A 22577-nucleotide genomic window follows, 5' to 3' on the forward strand; every position below is an offset into this window, starting at 1 on the left:
AGGCACACCACACTTCCCAGTTACCTGCTAATAGTTTAATTATATTTCGTACATCTGCCCTATTTTAGCTGTCTTTCCTACACCTGCGAATACTACAACTGGTAAATTTCATTTACTTCAGCAATATTTGTATACAGGGTTATTTGTACATGTATACTTACGTCTATCCATGAATGATGTACATATTGCATTATTGATGAATCCTGATATCAACTGCCGCTGTTCTTTATGATGGCAAAATAAAGTCACATAGTAATTTCACAACTGACAGGTCTCAACAATGCTGTGTGTTTCTAGATTACAGCTATTCAGCGGTATTGTTTGAGTTACAGATAATTTAGTGGTTTGTGGAATCTTTGGTTGTTTATTTTTTATCCTTTTCCACGTTCTAGAATGTCAATAAAATATTATAGGTAATATTTATGTCTGATGTTTTGCGGAAAACTTGTCATGTGTATATGTGTATGTATGTTTCAAATTTTCCAGCATTTTCATGGCAAGTCATATGATATTACACGCAAGATTTGAAATGTAGTTTCGCTTTTCTCGATTATATGGTTCTAACTTTTTAAATGTTTGAAGAGATTCGATTGTTACTATCATCATCATTACCATTATCCTTTTCCAACTCCATTTTCCCGGATGTGGTGTATAAACATTCGCCATCTCCTGGTCTTCATACATATTCTGTTCCAAGGCAATTTTCCATTTGTGTCCTTTCTTCTCCACACCAGTAAATAGTATGCTTGATGATACCAGCTTATGGTGCCCAGAAACAGATTTTTGCTTAAATATAACAAACCATAGTGAATACAATTTGTAATTAACTCTCAAATTAAAAGATTTTATTAGTCACGGGCTGTGAAGCCAAGTTGACAATAGAAGGCAATCATACTTGGAAGTGTGGCTGTCTTCGGCAAAGTTTAATTCAGCTATATCCACCATAAGAGTAATCACCAGTGATGTACGATGATTCCGGCGTAGATAGCATAATTTTATTAGTTTCGCTGTATTATGCCCTGTGAAGCCACAGTTGTTGGAGCATCTTGTGGATGTCCTGAACATGGCCCACGAAAGAGGCAGATGATGTGACACTTAGAGCACTTCTTACGTCAGTGCTAAATGGGTCACTAGGTATGGACTGGCCAAATTGCTCCAAAATTTTTATACCGAGCGTTTCAGGGCATCCCATCCTCAGGATATCTGCAAAACAAAATACAAACTCGTGAGTACATGTGTAAACATGAATAGTCATTGTGACTATAAATACCAACATTATTACAAAAAATTTTCAAGAAATAAAATAATCATACTAACAGTTACCTTCACACAAAGTATAACGTCACATACCTACGTCCTCGCAATCAGTGCTCAGCTCATGGTGAGTGGCCATTACAAAACCTAACTACCATAATATACCAGCGGGTGGTGTGGCTGTGTGGGTACCGTAAAGTGGCGCTACTACCGTCCATAGAACGAAATAAACAGCTAGGTAACAACGGTTTGGAAAATTTGTACAGCAAGACCTACACATGAAACTCAATACAAAAAATTCAAAAACGTATACGCAATAGTACATTAATGCATAAATGGCTCAATTGGGACCGATGGGCTTGGAAAGAGAGGCTAACAGGAGAGGGAGAAGGGTTGGGGAGAACCAGCATAATGGGGGAGTAAGAAACCAATCACACTACAAAATCCATAGAAAGAACCAAAAAATGTGAAGCAACAAAATCAGTACTAGATTACATAGACACCCATGCTGGCTGGTAGATAAAGGAACACAGCAGTGATGGAGAGAAGCACTTTTATTACAAAGATGGTGTCACTGCGCCGACTGATTCCTTAATACACCACTGGGTTTTCTAATAATGTGTGCATCTGGAAGTATTGTAACTCTAAACATCGGTGCATCTACGGAAGAGAAGTACAAAACTTAAACTGCAAAGTTCTTACAAACAGGACAACGTAGTCCAATTAGTAACGAAAAATTGTTGTATAAAGCCTTATGCCAAGGAAAATTAGAACATGAGGTTTAGTTATTCGTACATTCTATGAAAATAAAAGAATAAAAAAAGTGAAAGTACGACGCAAAACGAATCATCCGAGTGGATCGGATATCGGTAGATGTAATGTACATGTACAGCTAAACAAATGATAATAGTTGCAGAGGAAATGGATGATTTACTCAAGAGAAAGGATTTCACAGGCTGAGCGAGTCAACGTTGCGTTGGCCCACCTCCGACCATTATGCATGCGGTTATTCGACCTGTCACTGACTGATACAATTGTAAAATATCCTTCTGAGGGATATCATGCCAAATTTGTCCCACTGGCGCGTCATAACGTCAAAATACAGAGCTGGTCTGACGGCCCCGCCCATAATCCACCAAACGTTCTCAATCGGGGAGAGGGCAAGTGACCATGAGCCCTGGTTGTCTGGCTGTGCCCAGACACGATATTGCTAGACCCCGGGGAAGATTTCGAAGCGGGACTCATCAAACGGAGGCAAATCCACTCCAGTCAATAAGATTACAGGCCGAAGACGTGTTGGAGACTCACTGGGCAGCGTTGGGATACCGACATACGGCCCGACAGTCTTTGGTTGTCACCCCGCGGCTCTCTTACAGCACAGCGATACGCCGACGATATTCTACGCCCCGTTTCTTTCCGGCAGAGTATTCGAGGGTTTTTACTGCTTATCTTTGTGTCCGTCAAACCCTACATTGGCCATAAGGTCGCCGGAGTTGAGAACGCTGGAAGCATTACGAGCAGGGCCTTTCCCAGCTTGGGATTTTGACAATCTAACTCGACAGTCGGACAGAATTTGGCAGCATATCCCCAGGAGGAGATCCAACAACACTATCAATCAGTGCCAAGCCGAATAACTGCTTGCATAAGGTCCATCAATAGACCGAAGCATTAATGACTTGACCGATTTGGGAACCCATTTCCACTGAAAAAAATCATAAGTTTTTTCTGAAATCGTAATCATTTATTTTACTGTAGATATACATCACATGTAGCGATTCCAATCCCATTCGGATGGTTCCTTCGTGGTATGTCACTTTTCCTGTTTTATAGTGTATTCCTTAAACATAAAAATCTGTCTAACTTTGAGAGTCTAATCAGTCCTAAGAGACAAAGCTTGCTGTAATTTAATGTCCCTGCGTATGTCGGAACAATTGGATCAGCGAGTATCAGCTGTCATTCATGAACAACCATAAAGTAAGAAAACAGAACACCACCGTGAAGGAAACTAACAATGTTGAAATATGTTGAGATAACTGAAAAACATGCATACACGTCTTTCAAAAAGAGATTCACAGTAGTGTAGAGGACAAAGTTTAAACAGCCTTGTGATATGCAAAAAATACAGCCATGGCAGTGGGTTTAAAATAGAACAAAAGAGGTTCGGCTGAGTTCACAGAACTACAAGCCATTTAAACAAACGCCACGCAGGGGTGAGAGTCGAAGGGTTCTTGTATTTATTTTATTCTGTCACAAGTGTAGCAGTTTACTGTTTGGCGGACATTCTGAAGAAGGGCCGCACTCGAGATATAAGAATTTTTGAACAACATGGCCAGTTCCTTTCTAGTGACGTAAGAAGTGATCTCCATTTAACATCGTGGTCACAGGCCTCGTGCGTGACTTCTTGTCGCATCTGAAGACGGTGGGACATCATTTGGAGGCTGCAGTGGCCACGGAACAGCTGTGTTCGTGCATCGCGGGAAGTGTACGGGTTTTTGTAGCACTGGTGTAGGAACAGGCTCTTTAAAACTTCACACAACTTCCCCGAGATCCGTACTTCCAAGACCATCCACTACGTTCCTCTGCAACAAAAACATGACTATGTGACTGTCGTATTGTGAACGTTACTGGAACGAATGGCCATGAGATTCAGTGGAGCCGTCCACTTCAGAACTAGTAGCGATTGACCACCATCTCTTGTGGCGAAAATGAGCAGACGTAGCATGGCATGTTCAATAGAGACACGGACCAACAGAAAACGTGAGAGCTGCTTGAATAACTCGATATGACCTTGCATCAGAGTTTGACCCAAGGAACAGAATTTCTCAGTGCTATGAAGGATTGTCTAAACGGTTCGTAACGGAAGGTCCTGTTGACACTAATGTTTATATGTTGCCACGTAACATCTAGTAGCCTAGTCAGCTCATTTGATTTGAAAGTTTCCGTTACACAACCCTTCAAAGTATTGTTAAATTTTACGCTTTGTTCAAACCGAATGGCAGGAATAACAGGCGATTAAAAAATATTTTTGACGAGTTACAGTCTGCGAGATGTACTCCTCAGCTGGTGTGGGCTCGTAAGGATTCTCGTTACCTTACATTCAACAGTGCGGAATTGTCAGTTGATTTCACACTCGACGCTACTTCTTTTGAGAATTCTCCATGTGGAGAACATCCTAACACCAACCACCGACGAAAATTTCGAGTAAGTGAACAATACAGAATATTAATCGTCAACCATAACTGTGTGAAGTAATTGACACTAGCGGCATACTAGAAGTAACTGTTATATGTTGGTATTCGCAGAATGTGTTACACGATGTACTTTGCAAATTCTTAGGCACGCCTGCGTGTCTGAAGGAACAGACACTGCCGCGAATGACAGCCTTATCAAATGGATTAAATGTATTCGCATTGCGAATACATTCAAGTCATATTGTGTTTTATGTGAGCGAATAACTACGAATGCGATTTCTGTACGAAATGTGCCGAATTGTTAATGCTCCTTTTTCACGTTACATACCATAGCCAAATGGTCTTATGAAGGCGCTACTAATTTAGAGATGTAGGAAATTTAAAGGTTATCAGTGGCTTCATAAGCGAAACCGGTTGTGACAAGCAAGAAGGATCAAATAAATAACAACCTAACTGGAAAAAAATCAGAATTCGTTTCTTAATGCTGACCTGTAGTATGACTGACAAAAAATGTTCAACACTTTTTTAATGATTTAAAAAAGAATTCAACTGATTTGGCGCTAATATTCGATTTTTTCGGTATGTAAATTTTGACTAGATAAAAGACAGCAAGTTTAGCCGTGCTTGGGAAGCCAATGGTCCCATAAAGAAAAGAAATTATGTTGTACTTCCTAGAGATATTTATTCTACCACTAATTATCTTTAAAATAGTATTTTGGAAATTCCACCCAATCTCTGTAGACTAGAGGAGAAAGCACACAAAGAAAAACAGGGAAGAAAATTACTTTTCATTGTGGCACTGAGAATTGTTTGACGAAACCAAACTGTTAACAAGAAATCAGTGAATATGTAATTTTCTCAGAAACCTTTTGCAAAGTGAACTATTGCTCTCCCCTTACGAAGGGAATTTAGGATATCCAAGCTCTGTAGACTGGAGGAGAAATCACACGAAGAAATGGGAGGAAGAAAATTACTTTTCATTGTGGCACTGAAAATTGTTTGACGAAACCAAATTGTCAACGACAAATCAGTGAGAAAAACTTTTCGGAGTGATCTACTACTTTCTTCTTTTGAAGGGAATTTGTTGTTGAAAAATCTTGTTACTATGTCGGAAAACGGCCTATTATTCAGAAACAGTTTAACAATCACTCGTGTCTCCGTTGAATGAAAGATTAGCAGTGCGAGGAGCTTTCGACCAAGTAGTCCTTGGCCATTGTCAAGTGGAATACAATTATTTGCGATACCTCCATAGAGAGCATAACGTCGATCCTTCCAAATCTTACCTGTACCACCAAGTTATCGATCGGGCGCAATAGGAGTGCCAGCTGTGGTGCTATCCCATACTGTAGGAGACTCATGTCGCCATGCCTTTTTATATAAGAGGACACAGATATAGATGTAGATGTAGATTTAGATTGTTCTGGGGGTTCGAAAGCCTGGTCGCATTTCTCGATAATCTTACTTAAGGCCTGGAAACAGGCCTGTGGAAAATATCTTGCATTTTTATTCACAAATTCCGCTTCGTATCAAGCAATTTTCAAGTGTATTTCGTGTTTATCCCGGGTACAACATGGGCATGCAATAAATGTTTCTTTTATTATATAGATGTTCTGTTCCCCGGATAGTCACTTAATACATTAGAAAATAGCCCGTAATTGAATCTAAACCGGGTAGGTTTACGAAATTACAACAGAAATGGCATCTGGAGCACTTTATTTCAATAAGAGTGATAATCTCATTCTTAAATGTTTTCAAAGAGTGGCAACTATATGTCACTAAAATTCCGTATGTGGGTAATAGACAGCTCGTGTAATATATCAAGGATAGCTAGCATTGGAATTATGAAATTATGTAACGACAGCTAGAGCCACATTTATTGCCATCTTACTAGGCAACAGCAGGTGTCTCTGCGTAGCTGTATCTTCGTACAAATATAGCATCAGATACCACAGAAGCTGTACTAGCTATAGCGGTGTAGAGAGGTGTTCTGATGCGTGCATCACATTGTAAATTATTGGATAACCGCTATCACAGTAAAATTAAAGATATTTCTGGTCCACGATCATGGTGGCATTTTATGTAGTATACTTTGGTCAGCAACCACATTGTTAAAATTCTTCTGGATGTAGTGGGCTACAACCCAGAGCCACATTTTCGGCAGTGGCACAGTCTTCCAGGCAACAACACCGCTGCAATTCCAAATCAAATGTCAATTCGATGAACACATTGTTTTAAGAAACTGTAATATGTCACTGCTACTAATCACTTGCGACTTTCCCTCGTGATAAAACTTACTTGGAATTTATGCTATCAACCGACACCCCGTTAAAGCCCTATGAGAATTGCTTTTTCTTCCCAATATCTTAGTATCAGCGTTAAAGAGGATCCTCAAAACATACCGATGTGTGCCAACCGTATCTGCTCAGTAGCTTGGTTTCCGCCATAAATAATATGTGCTCGTTATGGAGAATTTGCTGCCTAATATCATGTTTTAAGATTAATTCTTGATTTTTCAACTGGATGTACTCGGCTGGAACTTGTTTTCATTCGAATAAGACACTCTCTGTTCCACAAAATTAAGTAAATAACGTATGAATGCAATGATTTAACCTGTAGCTAAGCTTTCAACTATCTGTGAGACTCTCACAATGAGAGCGTAGTTGTCCGACTATATACCAGCAGAAATATTATATGTAGTTAGAAATTTATCAGGCATAAGTATTAGGTAGTTTCCTGAAAAATCGATGGATAAAGAGTGAAAAAACTGTAAGATGGCAACATTGTGTGAAAATAAATACTGTAGGCTAGTCTCATCACTTAATTTCTGGATAGCTACAGAACTGATGTTAACGATTAGTTAATGTGCCTTAAGGGGCCATATTTATGTGACCCGGCGTATTATGACACCTGACAGAGACGGATAGAAACCTGTGTACGGGGAGTTTTATTCCTAGCGAAAAGACATCGCCTTCTTTGTTGCGGTGAGCAAACGGTCAGTTACTCTTGGACCCGTAGCAGTCTTAGTGATGAACGACCGAACTTGTTTATGTAGTATCCTCATCGCAACAGTAGAGTCTTATACTGTAAGGAAGCAAGGGAGTGGATGTTGCTATGGGTGACCGGTCTTCTCTTTCTAGGGCACAAATGCACACGTGGATTAATGCGGTTCTTTATTTACATGAACTGGATACTTACCTTTATTAGAGACCATATTGTGTAGTACAACCTCTTCGGCAATAGGCCCCTTGCAGACAAAATCGGTAACCTTGCAATTAGAAATATTAGTCTCACAGCTGGTCCAGCTATGGTAACTAATCTGGTCTCTATGTACCGTCGTAGCTACTGATGTGATCTGAGCCCGCTCTACAATTGAACTGACGGCAGCCAGACTAGAGAGTCGAGTCAAGCCCTCTGGTTAGCTGAGGTGGCCTAATACATTCTGCTGAGAAGGCGGTGGCAGCATGTTGCTTGTCAGGGTGTCTCTGGCCTCTCTCGTGACAGCTACTCTTGATCCATCGCCTACTATCGATCTTCGCCTACATATTTACCCACTGGTGTGCTGGCGAGAGCTTACGCCAGCACAGTTAACTGAGGACAAGCAAACATGAATTGCCGACAAATGCTGGTTTCTGTGATTTGATAGTGCGATATACACTCATCAGTTCTTCCACTTCTTCATGTCATGCAAACATTTCTCGATGTTTAATTGATAACAAACAATTGCATATGTTAATTCTTTCATTTACAAACGTATAAAGTTTCGATGTAAGGTGCTCATTCGACTGCAATAGTTGTCATGATCGTGATGTCTACATCTTTGCCTGCATTCCACAAGCTACCTTACGATGCAAGACGATGGGTTCTTATGACAGCACTAGTCATTCAGCTCTGCTATATTTACTTTACGAATGGTACGCAAAAGAACGAATTTTAGAAAATAACAACCCACTGTTGATATTTTAAGCATTTGATAATTATGGTAAATAACACCTGAGTGAGAAATGTTCATCTTAAATAAATGGATTGAAATTGCGAGCGGCAAGAATGTGGGAAGATTGATCAGAAAAATTTATTTTTAGGAACAAAACTGCTTTTGGACCAACGTTATACAAGTACAGTTTAGGAACTACTATTACTCGTGCAATGCCCATTATCAGTAACGAGATTCGTTGAGCCACTATCAGCGTTTTTAATCGTAACTGCTACACTGCTGGCCATTGAAATGCAGATGATAAATGGGTATTCATAGGACAAATATATTATACTAGAACTGATATGTGATTACACTTTCACGCAACTAGGGTGCATAGATCCTGGGAAATCACTACCCAGAACAATTACCTCTGGCCGTAATAACGGCCTTGATACGCCTGGGCATTTAGTCAGACAGAGCTTGGATGGTGTGTGTAGGTAGAGCTGCCCATGCAGCTGCAACACGATACCACAGTTCAACAAGAGTTGTGACGGACGTAATGTGTCATGCCAGATGCTCCGCCACCATTGACCAGACGTTTTCAGTTGGTGAGAGATCTGGAGAATATGCTGGCCAGGACATCAGTCGAAAATTTTCTGTATCCAGAAAGACCCGTACAGGACCTACAACATGCGGTCGTGCACTACCCTGTTGAAATGTAGGGTTTCGCTGGGATCGAATGAAAGGTAGAGCCACGGGTCGTAACACACCTGAAATGTAACGTCCACTGTTCAGAGTGCCGTCAGTGCGAACAAGAGGTGACCGAGATGTGTAGCCAATGGCACCCCATTCCATCACGCCGCGTGATACACCAGTATGGTGATGACGAATACACGCTTCCAATATGCGTTCACCGCGATGTCGCCAAACACGGGTGCGACCATCATGATGCTGTAAACATAACCTGAATTCATCCGAAAAAATGACGCTTTGCCATTCGTGCACCCAGGTTCGTCGTTGAGTACACCATCGCAGGCGCTCCTGTCTGTGATGCAGCGTCAAGGGTAACCCCAGCCATGGTCTCCGAGCTGATATTCCATGCTGCTGCAAAGGTCGTCGAACTGTTCGTGCTGATGGTTGTTGTCTTATAAACGTCCCCATCTGTAGACTCAGGGATCGAGACGTAGCCGCATGATCCGTTACAGCCATGTGGATAAGATGGCTGTCATATCGACTGCTAGTGATACGAGGCCGTTTGGATCCAGCCCTCCTGAACCCACCGATTCCATATTCTGCTAACAGTCATTGCACCTCGACCAACGCGAGCAGCAATGGCGCGATATGATAAACCACAATTTGCGATGGGCTAGAATCCGACCTTTGTCAAAATCTGAAACGTGATGATAGGCATTTCTCCTCCCTACACGAGGCATCACAACGACGTTTCACCAGGCAACGCCGGTCAACTGCTGTGTGTGTATGAGAAATCGGTCGGAAAGTTTCCTCAAGTCAGCACTTTGTAGGTGTCTCCACAGGCGCCAACCTTGTGTGAATGCTCTGGAAAGCTCATCATTTGCACATCACAGCATCTTCCTCCTATCGGTTAAATTTCGCGTCTGTAGCACGTCATCTTCGTAGTGTAGCAATTTTAATGGCCAGTAGCGTAAAAGACAAATGGAACTGCCAAATGGACTTTGAAGAGGGAGCTGTAGTGAAATTACCGGGCGTTGAGCGGGTTGCTGGTGGCGAAACTGTAGGCGCGCTGGAATCGGCTAGTGACATGCCGACAGCGGCGTGAAGCCAGCGTGCAGGCGCGTAGGTGTCAGCTGCTCTCATCTCCCGTCATCCGGAAGCATGGAGGTGTTAGCCGGCAGCGCACGGTCCTGTGGCAGCTGCCTGCGTTGTCTGTCCGGCGGCGCATTGATGACTGTCACTTAGATCGCGCGTCCTGCCTGAGCTGCCACACGCAGCCGTATCGGCCGACACGCTCGTGCGTACTGTGCGAGCGACAAACACCCGCTGCAACAGCCGAATAGCTGTTTCTAGGACTGCCGACCATAAGCGGTACAATCATTTTGCTCGTGATTATGGCACCAAAATCAGTTTCACGTAGGAAAATAAGGCGAACAAGAACAGTTGTGCATGAACTGTACAGAGGGAGCTTTACGAAAAATTTGAACTTTTATATCTTCATCTGATATACGAGGACACACATAAATATGCGTGACTCTCTTAGCAATAGATTATGATGGAGCGGTTCTTATGTGTCCACGAACTTTCAGCAGGGCATACGTTCAGAGGAAAACTGAATTAAGGTGCCCTTGGTCCCGGGATAGCGTCCTTTGCTATGCGATAAGTACGGAATTAAACTAAATGCTGAATTAAGATCCATGTGGTCTAGGAGTAGCATAATTAGCTATTAATCAACAATGCAATGTGTCCTAGGTTAGAACCCAGGAACCGCTGCTTAGATTTTAGCTGAGATAGCATAATAACTTAACTACAACCGCATCACATCCTGTGTGTACTAAGTTTTATCTATACTCTTTACGTTCCATCTCAGAGTACGTTTTCAATATCTTACCAAGGTAAATTAGGTGTTTACATACCTATCCCAATATATGAGGCACACTAAATTCTTCATAAAACACATGGAACTACCAAGAAATTTTGCCGATATTTGATTACTGACATCGCATGAGGAACCATCGCTGATTCCAAGGAAAATGTTTCAAATAATAGGAATACCCTGCATAAATTGTGCATAAATCATCTTTTCTGGTGAAAGTTGCTCAAATGTATTGTGAAACAATTTGTGTGGAAGAGAAAAATATGATAGGTTAGAAAAACATTTCATAAGCTTAGTTAGCTCTACATAGTTTTGAGCATCATTTGTGTGAAATGTTTCTTTATATGACTTCATATTTCGCTTTTAGACAGAACCCTCCACAAAACATTTGACCAAATCTTTAATTTATTTAGCTTTTGCAGTTCTGTTCATAAAGTATGACGTTTGACACGTCATTTTGCTTCCTAATTTCTTCTGTTATCTAAATGTCCTAATTAACTACTTGATTCGAAGGAAGCAGTTTTTTACAGTTACATATCACATTAATGTAACTTTTCATGGGTAAAATAGCTAGGATTTTAATAGGTAAAATATCTGATACCTCATTCGCACAATCAGGAGCAACTGTGCGTCAAATAGTCAAATACTTCAGTTTTTACACATATCAAGATGTTTGTCTGAATATCCCAGATTACTTTCAAGCATTTTTTTTTTTTTTCAAAAGTAGAACTCATTCTAGTCATTTGGATACACCATTTGCCCAACTTCGGTTTTGGCTATGAGAATTCAAAGAAGATAGCACTGAATTTTATAAAGAGTCATGGTTCAGGTCTGCTTACACATTTGACCAAAATGTTATGTGCCTCTTTACATGGTATCGTTAAAAAACTCATTTACATATCTTGAACGGTTCATGAAATATGATGATTATGCTGGTTATTATTGTTAAAACCACGTTATTCCCTAAGCACATAACTTTGGGCACACCAAGCATGCATTATACGCCAGACATAAAACCCAATACCTCGAGAATGGAAGTAGATAGTCTTCTGATCCCAAATTGAAATACAATTTCAATATATTGGCTAAATTTCATATGCTGCAATACGCGACCTAAAATGAACCAAATACAAACGCTACTCAATGTGTATTCATACCTGCAAACTTTAGAAATTTCATATAATATTTTACTTAATCATAATTATCAGAATAACTATAATTAACATCGAAAATAGGCTCAGGGTTTATCGAGCTGTAGATACGAAAAAATATACTTTCCTCCTGAACAATAGTCCTAAAATCAGAGGATAAGTACTTCATAGGAGCTGGCATTTAAACTCTAGCACTTTGCCGAGAGGTATCATAGCTTCTCTGATATGCATGCCGCAACGATAAGATTGAAACATGTCTGAATTCAAACATCACCAGTTACATGGAACGGCAAATAGCTAGCAACAGAGACGTCGCTGTCCTAAGATGCTTCTGCAGCTATGCTTACCATCGCAATTGTTGGCCTGAAGGTGTCCTGTACTGTCAGTTTCTTCTCTTGCTTACAAACAACGCAACCTCAGATGCCAGTCAGAAGTTTCGCCTCCGCTGTTGCAACGACAGATGACCTCCGGGATGATCTCTTTGGACTGGTCACAGCTACCTCCCTGGGCGTGGCCACAGACCCGTTAGCTGAGCATTTTTTATTTCTGAGCCGTTAAATTGTTGTTCAACATAGTCATTAAATATTTTCCATTGTCCTCAAATCTCATGTAGGAAGACTACAAGCAAGTTATTGCCACACGGCTCTCACTCGCATATCAGACTGCCTGTTGTCAGTTAATAGTTGGCGCCTTGGGCACTGTGAGTGCGTCCATTGCATACCACATGCAGGCCCTGAAAAGGATAGTTTCTAGGTAGCGCCCCATTGCTTGGTAAACTGCATATAGCTTTTTATCTCTCGTTTAACAATGTGTTTGAATAGGCGCCGCCCCTTCCATACACCTCAGCAACAAGATCGGTCAGTGTCTCCTGGCGTGCAATAGCTGCTGGCTGAGGAACCTGGGTCTTCTCTCTTCATAAGGTGCACGTCTGTCAGACGGTGTGGCGAGGTTCTTCCTCAGAGTGCGAACAAATGTTTTATCTCAAGCGCTTGTTATCCCTAGGACGTGATGGAAATATCAGTGAGAGTTCAAATATTTATCAAAAATTGTTTATTTTTGCACAAAATATTATATAATATCAAAAAGGGAGTATCTGTTTCGGGCATCATCAGCTGTCCTTAGATCATATGAGGATGTAGTTGAAACACAATAATTTTGAGAAAGCACATTGCGTAAGATTTAATTTCTACTTCTTTCGTATGATCTATGGTTGACCATTAATGACCAAAGCCGGTAACATCTTGCTGACATGATTGTACCAGAAAATAAATTATTTCATAAACGAACAAGTCCGCCCCTCGTGGTCTCGCGGTAGCGTCCTCGCTTCCCGAGCACGGGGTCCCGGATTCGATTCCCGGCGGGGTCAGGGATTTTTCCTGCCTCGAGATGACTGGGTGTTGTTGAGTCGTCTTCATCATAATCATTCATCCCCATTACGGTCGGAGGAAGGCAACGGCAAACCACCTCCATTAGGACCTTGCCTAGTAAGGCGGTGCGGGTCTCCCGCATCGTTCCCCTATGCTCTGTAAAGAAGCATGGGACTTCATTTCCATTTTTCCAAACGAACAACGGTTGCCAGTAAAACTGCTTATTACCTCTTAAATTTTTGATTATTTTGCCTGTCCGTTGTTGTAAGAAGTGAAATGTTACATGATTCTCCTTGCAATAATAGAACTGAACCACTCGTTAGCAAACATATGTTTCAGTCATAAAACAATTGAGCTACCAATTGAACATCAGTTGGTCCTCATTCTGACGATTACTTCTCTTAACAAAGTCCAATTATACACCCAACAAAGTTGTGCTTGATAATTATTTAAGGTCGAAACCATGATAGCGGAAATATCACACATTTTATATATGTGACCAGTTCTCTCTGCAAAACGGGAAAGCAAATGCTTCCGCCTTTCCCAGTTATATTGTCTCTTTTCGTTTTCCCATTTTTTTCTCTACCTATACCACTATCTCTCCTTCGCCCATTCTGTTTTCCTCCTCCAGTGTTGCCGGTGGGCATATATGTACAGGCACGTATTTATTCTTAGTTGTTTTGTTTTTCACGAGCGAATATAAACTACCTTACTCTAATGTAGGAACTATTCCTGTCAATGGTTCTGTCATTATTGTTCTGAGTTTTTGATTGCTTGTAAGATGTAAGCTCGCTTGCATTTCGTGTGTTGTAGCGTATATTCTTCTTCTTCTTGTCCTCATCCTTTGTCCCACATCGGAGCAGAGTCGGCATGGTTACTAACGGTTAGTTCAATGGGTAGCCGGATGGCCATCGTCTCGCCCCTACGTCACACTCTCAAATGGGATATGTGCACCCGAACTGTCTGCGTGGAGTTTTATTTATGTGGAAGTGAACAAAAATTTTCAAAATGTTTGCGAATCGTGTAGCTCAGGCGAGACTTATGCATCAGACCGGTATTCACCTAGTGGCATGAGGGAAACTGCCTAAATCCAACATTGTGCCTGATAGTTATATTTCATTGATTTTCTACTTATCTACATGGGACACCCTGTTCATCATACCTTGACAATGACTTCACTCAACAAACTCTAACTGTACTCCCAGCACAGTTGTACTTGATAATGGGTTAAGGCCGATTCATTATAATAATATAAAAAACAATGAAGTTTTAGAGTCAAATGGGGGAAATGTCCTTCAAACATTATTACGTGACTGTAGCCCAAAGATATGAAGAGATTATCTGTACGTAAAAGATTTGGGAACAAGTAATGAGATTTGCGATTGGAGTGCTTCCATGCTGGCAAAGGGACACTGAACTGAGCTGAGAGTGCAGGGTAGCTATCTACAGTAGTGGTCAGCAGCGTCACAGAAGGAGTTTGAGAATGATTTTGTTTCAAGGATGGGTACAGCTATGGAATGAGGTGAATGAGATCTTGTGATTATGGGGAAATAAGAGCGTTACTTAATCACTGATGCAAGGTTCTGTGATCCGCGTGCACACACTTGCTCATGTAACTTATCTGAAGTCCCAAATCCTATTACAATATGTCTCAAACCTTAAGAAAGCCACTGAAAGAAGCTGAAGTCTTACTGCACATGGTGATGGTATTCTCCTGAGACGCTAATCCGAAACTTACATAGGACTTTCTCAGCTTTTTCTGATACATTATCGCAAAACTAAACAGCGGACTGTTGTTGGCTGGATTCAGTCTTAATTAGTATGTGATGTGATAGTAAAAATTGTTATTGCTAGAGTGTCACGACTCAAATGTTTAATGCTCTTACAAACCATACAGCGAAGACAGGTAGTAGTGCGTTTGTCTATGAGAAATACACCTTGATAATTATCATTGCCAAAAGCTGCGAGGCTCAAAGTCCTGTATCTCCTACTCCGTCAATATTTTTCGTTAACATTACATCTGGAATAATGTGACTCTGCGTCGTGTGGTGAACGGACTGTAATGGAACGAAGCTCATGTTGCTGGAACTAAAAGATTTTAATTTAGAAGGAGTGTTTTTCAACAAGTCGATGTTCGTATCTTCGATTGCCATGACATGAAGCTGTTGACGTTAAGTCGCAGTCCGGGAACGCTCTACCAATTTACAATCCACATTGATTTACACTGTGGATTAAATTCCGGGACTACACAATCCGTCAGTACCGTGCAATTGTGTCAACACTTCGTTACAGTTTCCTGGTGTTGAAATTTCTGTTCCTCTTTAAAGTAACAAACCCAGTATCTTTCCCTGTTTCGTCAAATACCGATCTTTCCGTAGAATACTTCAGTAACAGGTAAATCTCATAAAGTAAAATGCTTATTTACTTCACAGTGATTCGTCTTATTATTATTATCATTAATTATTTCCTTCATTCATCATCTGAATTCACTTGTTCAAGCCAACAACGTCCGGCCACCTCCTCGGTGGTCTTCCCCTCTGTCTGGTCCCTCTACGTCTGTAGTCGAAAATTTGCGATCGAAGCCTATTTTCATACATTTTATCTACATGTTCCCACCACCTTTTTCTGTTTAGACCCGTGTTCTTTTGCACTGAATCTGCTCGTAATCCATTCTCGGTATTTTGATTCTGTCATAATATTCTGTGGAGCATCTCTAATACTATGGAAAAATTGCATTTGCGCAGCCTGGACGCTGGTGATACCCTTTCGCGTGGGAACCCAAATTTCAGATCCACAGAGCGTAGTGGGTACTGCCACGACTTAGAAAAGTCCATGTTCCTTACCTGGAAAACCGAGCATACTGTCTTCAGATCTGAGAAATAGAGCGTTTAGTAACACCACTCCAAAGTAGAATACTCGCAACACATGAATAAAGTAATGAATGAGATACTGAATGAAAACTACTACGACAAATGTTTATATCAACACAGTAATAGGTCCAGCTGAAACATAACAGATACACCTGTGGACACCAATTAACACTGAGGTTTGGGCAACATGTCTAACTGCTTTACGTGGTTAAACTGGATGTAATGATTCAGTGTTTTGGTCAGACAACGCTCTTCCTTTTACATGTGGTTTGAAATGAATCTGCCGATTACTTGCGCTCAATGACATTGTCAAAGGAGACATTAAGGAAACTTTATGGACTTTCAGGAACGCCCATTTGCCTTTTTGTGTGAGCGAGTTAACTTCTTTTTAAACTTTGGTACATTAGAATCAGTTGTCAGTGCTGATAACATTCTCAAATGTAATTTACTTTTAAACGAAAGTATGCTGAATTCGATTTCAGGAACGTCAAATATTTATTTACTTAAACGGAGAAATAATGCAGCCAACCCGTTGCCAAAAACTGCTTAGTGCGCTGTCCTAGTTTTCGACACAACTGAGTATGTCCTCATCTCAATGAAATTTTAAAATTTCATTCTAATGAAGACGCCTTAGGGGTGTCGGTTGGCTGTATTATTTCTCCGTTGAAATTTATAAGTCGTTGCTGAAAGACAGCCATGTTCAGAATTTTATTATGTGTTTATTTAGATAAAACAATCGTTAACTTTCATTAATGTCAGGACATTTCCAATTGAATTTTATTGTTTTCTCCACACCTGTATCTCGTGATACGAAATCTAGTATGCAATGGAGTATTAAGGAATTCTTTCCTCATAATATGCTGCTCTAAGCTTTTCTCATTCGCAAACACATTGAGAAGAAAAGGGATGTTTCCATTGACTTTCTCAACCTACTGACTTGTGTGAATGGATTACAGTAAACCTATTTTTCTGTGAGGCGGGGTACAATTCCGCATTTTCCCTTTTTAGGTGGGCTGGTTGCGTTCTGAAGACCAGACCGTGCTTACAATGCACGACAAGGTGGTGACACACAACTCGCGGGTCGGAGTCTCGCACGACCAGCTCCGAACGTGGCGTCTGCACGTGCGCCAGCTGAAGGAGTCGGACCGCGGCTGCTACACCTGCCAGATCAACACTAGCGTCATGAAGCAGCAGACCGGCTGCATCGACGTGCACGGTAAGGCAACCCCACCTCATTGCCGCTTATTTTTCTGAAGTAGTTTGCTTAGCTCACAAAACTAACCATCTATCACTTGTTTCGTCTCACTGTGCAGATTAAATTATACACACGTCAAAAAAAGTCTTGCATCACCTCCGCTCCGAGAGTTCCGGAACCTGTACAGATAATTGGGATAGAGATCAACATAAACATCATTTCTGCCCTTATTATTGCCCGTGAAAACCACATATTGCAGGTTGTACCACCATACAGCGAGACCCACAGATGTGGTGGTCCATATTGGTGTACACACCGGTACCTCAAATACCCAGCAGCACGTCCTCTTGCATTGACACATACCTTTATTCGTCGTCGCGTACTATCCACAAGTTCATCAAGGCACTGTTGGTCCAGATTGTTCCACTCCTCATTGGCGATTTGGCGTAGATCCCTCAGAATGGTTGTTGGGTCACGTCGTCCATAAACAGCCCTTTTCAACCTATTCCAGGCATGTTCGATACTGTTAATGTTTAGAGAACATGCTGGACACTCTAGTCGAGCGATGTCGTTATCTTGAAGGAAGTCGTTCTGAAGATGTGCTCGATAGGGGCGTGAATTGTCATACATGAAGACGAATACCTCCCCGGTATGCTGCCGATATGGTTGCACTATCGGTCGGAGGATGGCATTCACGTATCGTACAGCCGTTACGGCGCCTTCCATGACCACCAGCGGCTTACGTCGGCCCCACATAGTTTCACCCCAAAACAGCAGGTAAGCTCCACCTAGCTGCACTCCCTGGCAGTGTGGCGGCGTTCAGCCTGACCGGGTTGCCTCCAAACACGTCTCCGACGATTGTCTGGTTGAAGTCATATGCGACACTCATGGGTGAAGAGAACGTGAAGCCAATCCTGAGCAGTCCATTCGGCATGTTGTTGCGCCCATTTGTACTGCGCTGCGTGTTGTCGTGTTTGCGAAGTTGGACCTCGCCGTGGATGTCGGGAGAGAAGTTGGGCATCATTCACCCTGTTGCGCAGAGTTCGAATCGTAACACTACGATCTGAGCCTGCACGAAAAGCCTTATTCAACATGGTGACGTTACTGTCTGGGTTCCTCCGAGCCTTAATCCGTAGGTAGTGGACATCCACTGCAGTAGTAGCCCTTTGTCAGCCTCGGCGAGGCATGTCATCGACAGTTCCTGTCTCTCTGTATCTTCTGCATGTCCGAACAACACCGCTTTCGTTCACTCCGAGACGCCTGGACACTAGCCTTCTTGAGAGCCCTTCCTGGCACAAAGTAACAATGCGAACGTGATCGAACCGCGGTATTGACCCTCTAGGCATGATTGAACTACAGACAACACGAGCCGTGTACTTTCTTCCTGGTGGAATGACTGGAACTGATCGGCTGTCGGACCCCCTCCGTCTAATAGGCGCTGCTAATGCATGGTTGTTTACATCTTTGGGCGGGTTTAGTGACATCTCAGAACAGTCAAAGGGACTGGGTCTGTGATACAATATCCACAGTCAACGTCTGTCTTGAGAAGTTCGGGGAACTGGGGTGTTGTAGAACCTTTTTTACGTGTGTAGGTTTGTGAATGAATTAATAACTCCATACGTTCACCAACACTAAGCAGCTGACCTAAAGTTGTGATGGCACAATGTACCGTCACTTGTATTTTATTTCTTTACGCCTGCCTTTCTGATTGGTGTGTGAAGTCTCAGTTTCTCTTAACAGTTGCCATTAGACATACAATGTCCTTAATTGTGCGATTTGTATCTTCCCTTCCCCTGAGACTTCTAAGCATTCTTGACATGGTGTTTTCATTTGGAGAACAGAAGATAACAGCACGACCAGTGCCTGCTAAAATCATGTCTCACAAGAAGACGCGTTTCTGCCTAGGCTGCAGTCTGTACCCTTTCAACACTAACTTGAAGCTTGTACGAAAGTACAAAATAATAATTATGAAAATGGCAATGAAAAATAGTTCTGGCCCAAGAAGACGGATGAAGTGTCAGAGTGAATCATCAACAGATTCGTCTGCAGAAACGTGAAACGAACCACCATTAACAAATATCAACTGCTATTTTACCGGTACGTGGGTTATTGGCTTTAGTTTGGCCTTCGAGTATAGCTGATCGCAGCGACGAGGTGGATCCTCGTAAGATTGACAAGTGCTGAGCGCTGACCGGAAAGGCAGGATAATGCAAGTAAGCATGTAATGGGAGAAATTCTCTGATTGCGCTCTGCTCCTTATGGTGGATAAGGACCCGTGGCTAAGGACCCGTGGCTAATTCCCATCAATATCGCTTTACAGCCAAGGACAACACTTCGCCAATATCAGAAAAATACTGAAATGCTCTAGTGTAAGAAATGAGGATATCGAATTGTGCATCTCGGCCTCACGATTTCAATGCACCACGATGATGCGTGAACTCTTGTTTTCCCTTGTTGAAAGCCCTTCCTGGCTCAAAGTAACAATGCGGAAGCGATCGAACCGCGGTATTGTCCGTCTAATTTCATAAGCAGCGATTGAAGAAATATTTGAAATTATTCTGTAGGTAAATCAATACGGCCGCATCCATAAACAGTAGGTCGAATTGTGGCTGACCTGTACAGTGAACACGTACTAATATAATTTACCTGAAATTTAACTGGATCCAAAGTAACGACGATATTCATTAAAACGTCTCAGTGTAGTGGATTAGAACTAAATGTACTCCACAATCACACATATAGTGACGTCACGTCGCATACATTACAGTATGGCTTTATCCTTTTTCTAAACGTCTTTGTGTTAGATATGCAAGATATTTCCTCGACAGAAAATTAATTACGGTGTCGGATGGAGGATAACCAGCAATTACATCGTCCGTACGTCAGATCTGGTGCGTCCCACATAAAAACCAAGAGCACAATGTGAAAGAGCAGGAAATTCCGCTCTTTCATGATTTCATGCAGTTTTCCACTTGCGATTATTTATTTGTTTTCTTTATTTGGAAGTTTTGCATAATTCCACTGTATAATATTTACATTAATATACAAGTAATATGTAATGTAGAACGTTTCTTAAGGTCATAAAGTCAATAACGCTGGTTGGCGCTCATTTCAATACAACTAGTTTTAATAAAACTGTGTATCTACATCTACATCTACATCCATACTCCGCAAGCCACCTGACGGTGTGTGGCGGAGGGTACCCTGAGTACCTCTATCGGTTCTCCCTTCTATTCCAGTCTCGTATTGTTCGTGGAAAGAAGGATTGGCGGTATGCTTCTGTGTGGGCTCTAATCTCTCTGATTTTATCCTCATGGTCTCTTCGCGAGATATACGTAGGAGAGAGCAATATACTGCTTGACTCATCGGTGACGGTATGTTCTCGAAACTTTAACAAAAGCCCGTACCGAGCTACTGAGCTTCTCTCCTGCAGAGCCTTCCATTGGAGTTTATCTATCATCTCCGTGACGCTTTCGCGATTACTAAATGATCCTGTAACGAAGCGCGCTGCTCTCCGTTGGATCTTCTCTATCTCTTCTATCAACGCTATCTGGTACAGATCCCACACCGCTGAGTAGTATTCAAGTTGTGGGCGAACAAGCGAACTGTAACCTACTTCCTTTGTTTTCGGATTGCATTTCCTTAGGATTCTTCCAATGAAACTCAGTCTGGCATCTGCTTTACCGACGATCAACTTTATATGATCATTCCATTTCAAATCACTCCTAATGCGTACTCCCAGATAATTTATGGAATTAACTGCTTCCAGTTGCTGACCTGCTATATTGTAGCTAAATGATAAGGGATCTATCTTTCTATGTATTCGCAGCACATTCACTTGTCTACATTGAGATTCAATTGCCATTCCCTGCACCATGCGTGAATTCGCTACAGATCCTCCTGCATTTATGTACAATTTCCCATTGTTACAACCTCTCCATACACAACAGCATCATCTGCAAAAAGCCTCAATGAACTTCCGATGTCATCCGCAAGGTCATTTATGTATATTGTGAATAGCAACGGTCCTATGACATTCCCCTGCGGCACACCTGAAATCACTCGTACTTCGGAAGACTTCTCTCCATTGAGAATGACATGCTGCTCTCTGTTATCTAAGAACTCTTCAATCCTATCTTACAATTGGTCTGATAGTCCATATGCTCTTACTTTGTTCATTAAGAGTAATTTAAAAATAAATGCTAAACATAATTTGAACGTGCTAAATGGGTCTGGTTTCCTCAGGTGATAATGTATGGCACTGCAGTGCCTTGTCGTCTTTGGCGGCCTACCTGTGAGGAATCCATTGGTTTCACATGGGTAGCTTTAAGCAGGAGTTCAGCTTAATGTCTGGGCGCTGCGAGTGCAGCCTCACCATGTCAAAACTAAAATTTTATGGGCGATAGAATTTTGAGCAGGAATCTTGAGGAGTAACTAATAAGTTTTCACGTGTTTTCGAGTGAAGTGTGTTTTTGCGGCAGGAGGTCTTTAAATGGCAAGAACATTCATGACGGTCCTTGACGGACAGTGAAACAGTATCAGTGCTGACGTTCATGTTAACAAATCCTCAGATCATGGACTTCAGTTCTATTTTCGGCGTAGATGACTTATTCGCTATTCACACAATCTTGACTATTCTTGGCTATGTAGTTTTTTTTCTTAATTAATGTGGAAAACAACATAATTTTCATGATTTAATGTAAGATTATCATACTTCTTTTTTGTGAACAACAGCAACGATACGCAGTATTCACATTAACTAAGCCATTGTGTTGACTTAAGTTTTTATTATTCTGTTTCAACTAATTTTTCATGCCCTTTATTTAACTCGCATTATGATTCATTAATTATTACAATATGCGTTAAACTTCATGCGTGTTATCGATGGTTCCATAATGGAAACCATAGTAAATAGCTGGTGCTTTCATTAGCCCAGACGCATAGCGGTGGATGACGCATCCCGATGATTGTTGACGCACACTTAACTGCTAACTCTGTCTAACGGGAGATGAGAACTGGGTTGTCGTAAAGGAACGTTGGAGTGTTGTCGAGAGATTAATCGAATAT

General features: G+C 41.6%; 1 protein-coding gene across 1 annotated transcript in view; it reads left to right on the top strand.

The window, feature by feature from the left end:
• Positions 1-22577, top strand: part of LOC126417022 (lachesin-like) — a 626972-nt gene that overhangs the window by 408572 nt on the left and 195823 nt on the right. Inside the window, exon 3 of the mRNA XM_050084912.1 lies at positions 17324-17531. Within this exon, the coding sequence (XP_049940869.1) occupies positions 17324-17531 (208 nt within the window). The remainder of the gene's footprint in view (positions 1-17323; positions 17532-22577) is intronic.

Source organism: Schistocerca serialis, chromosome 8 (assembly GCF_023864345.2).
Source record: "Schistocerca serialis cubense isolate TAMUIC-IGC-003099 chromosome 8, iqSchSeri2.2, whole genome shotgun sequence".
NCBI classification, from domain to species: Eukaryota; Metazoa; Arthropoda; class Insecta; order Orthoptera; family Acrididae; genus Schistocerca; species Schistocerca serialis.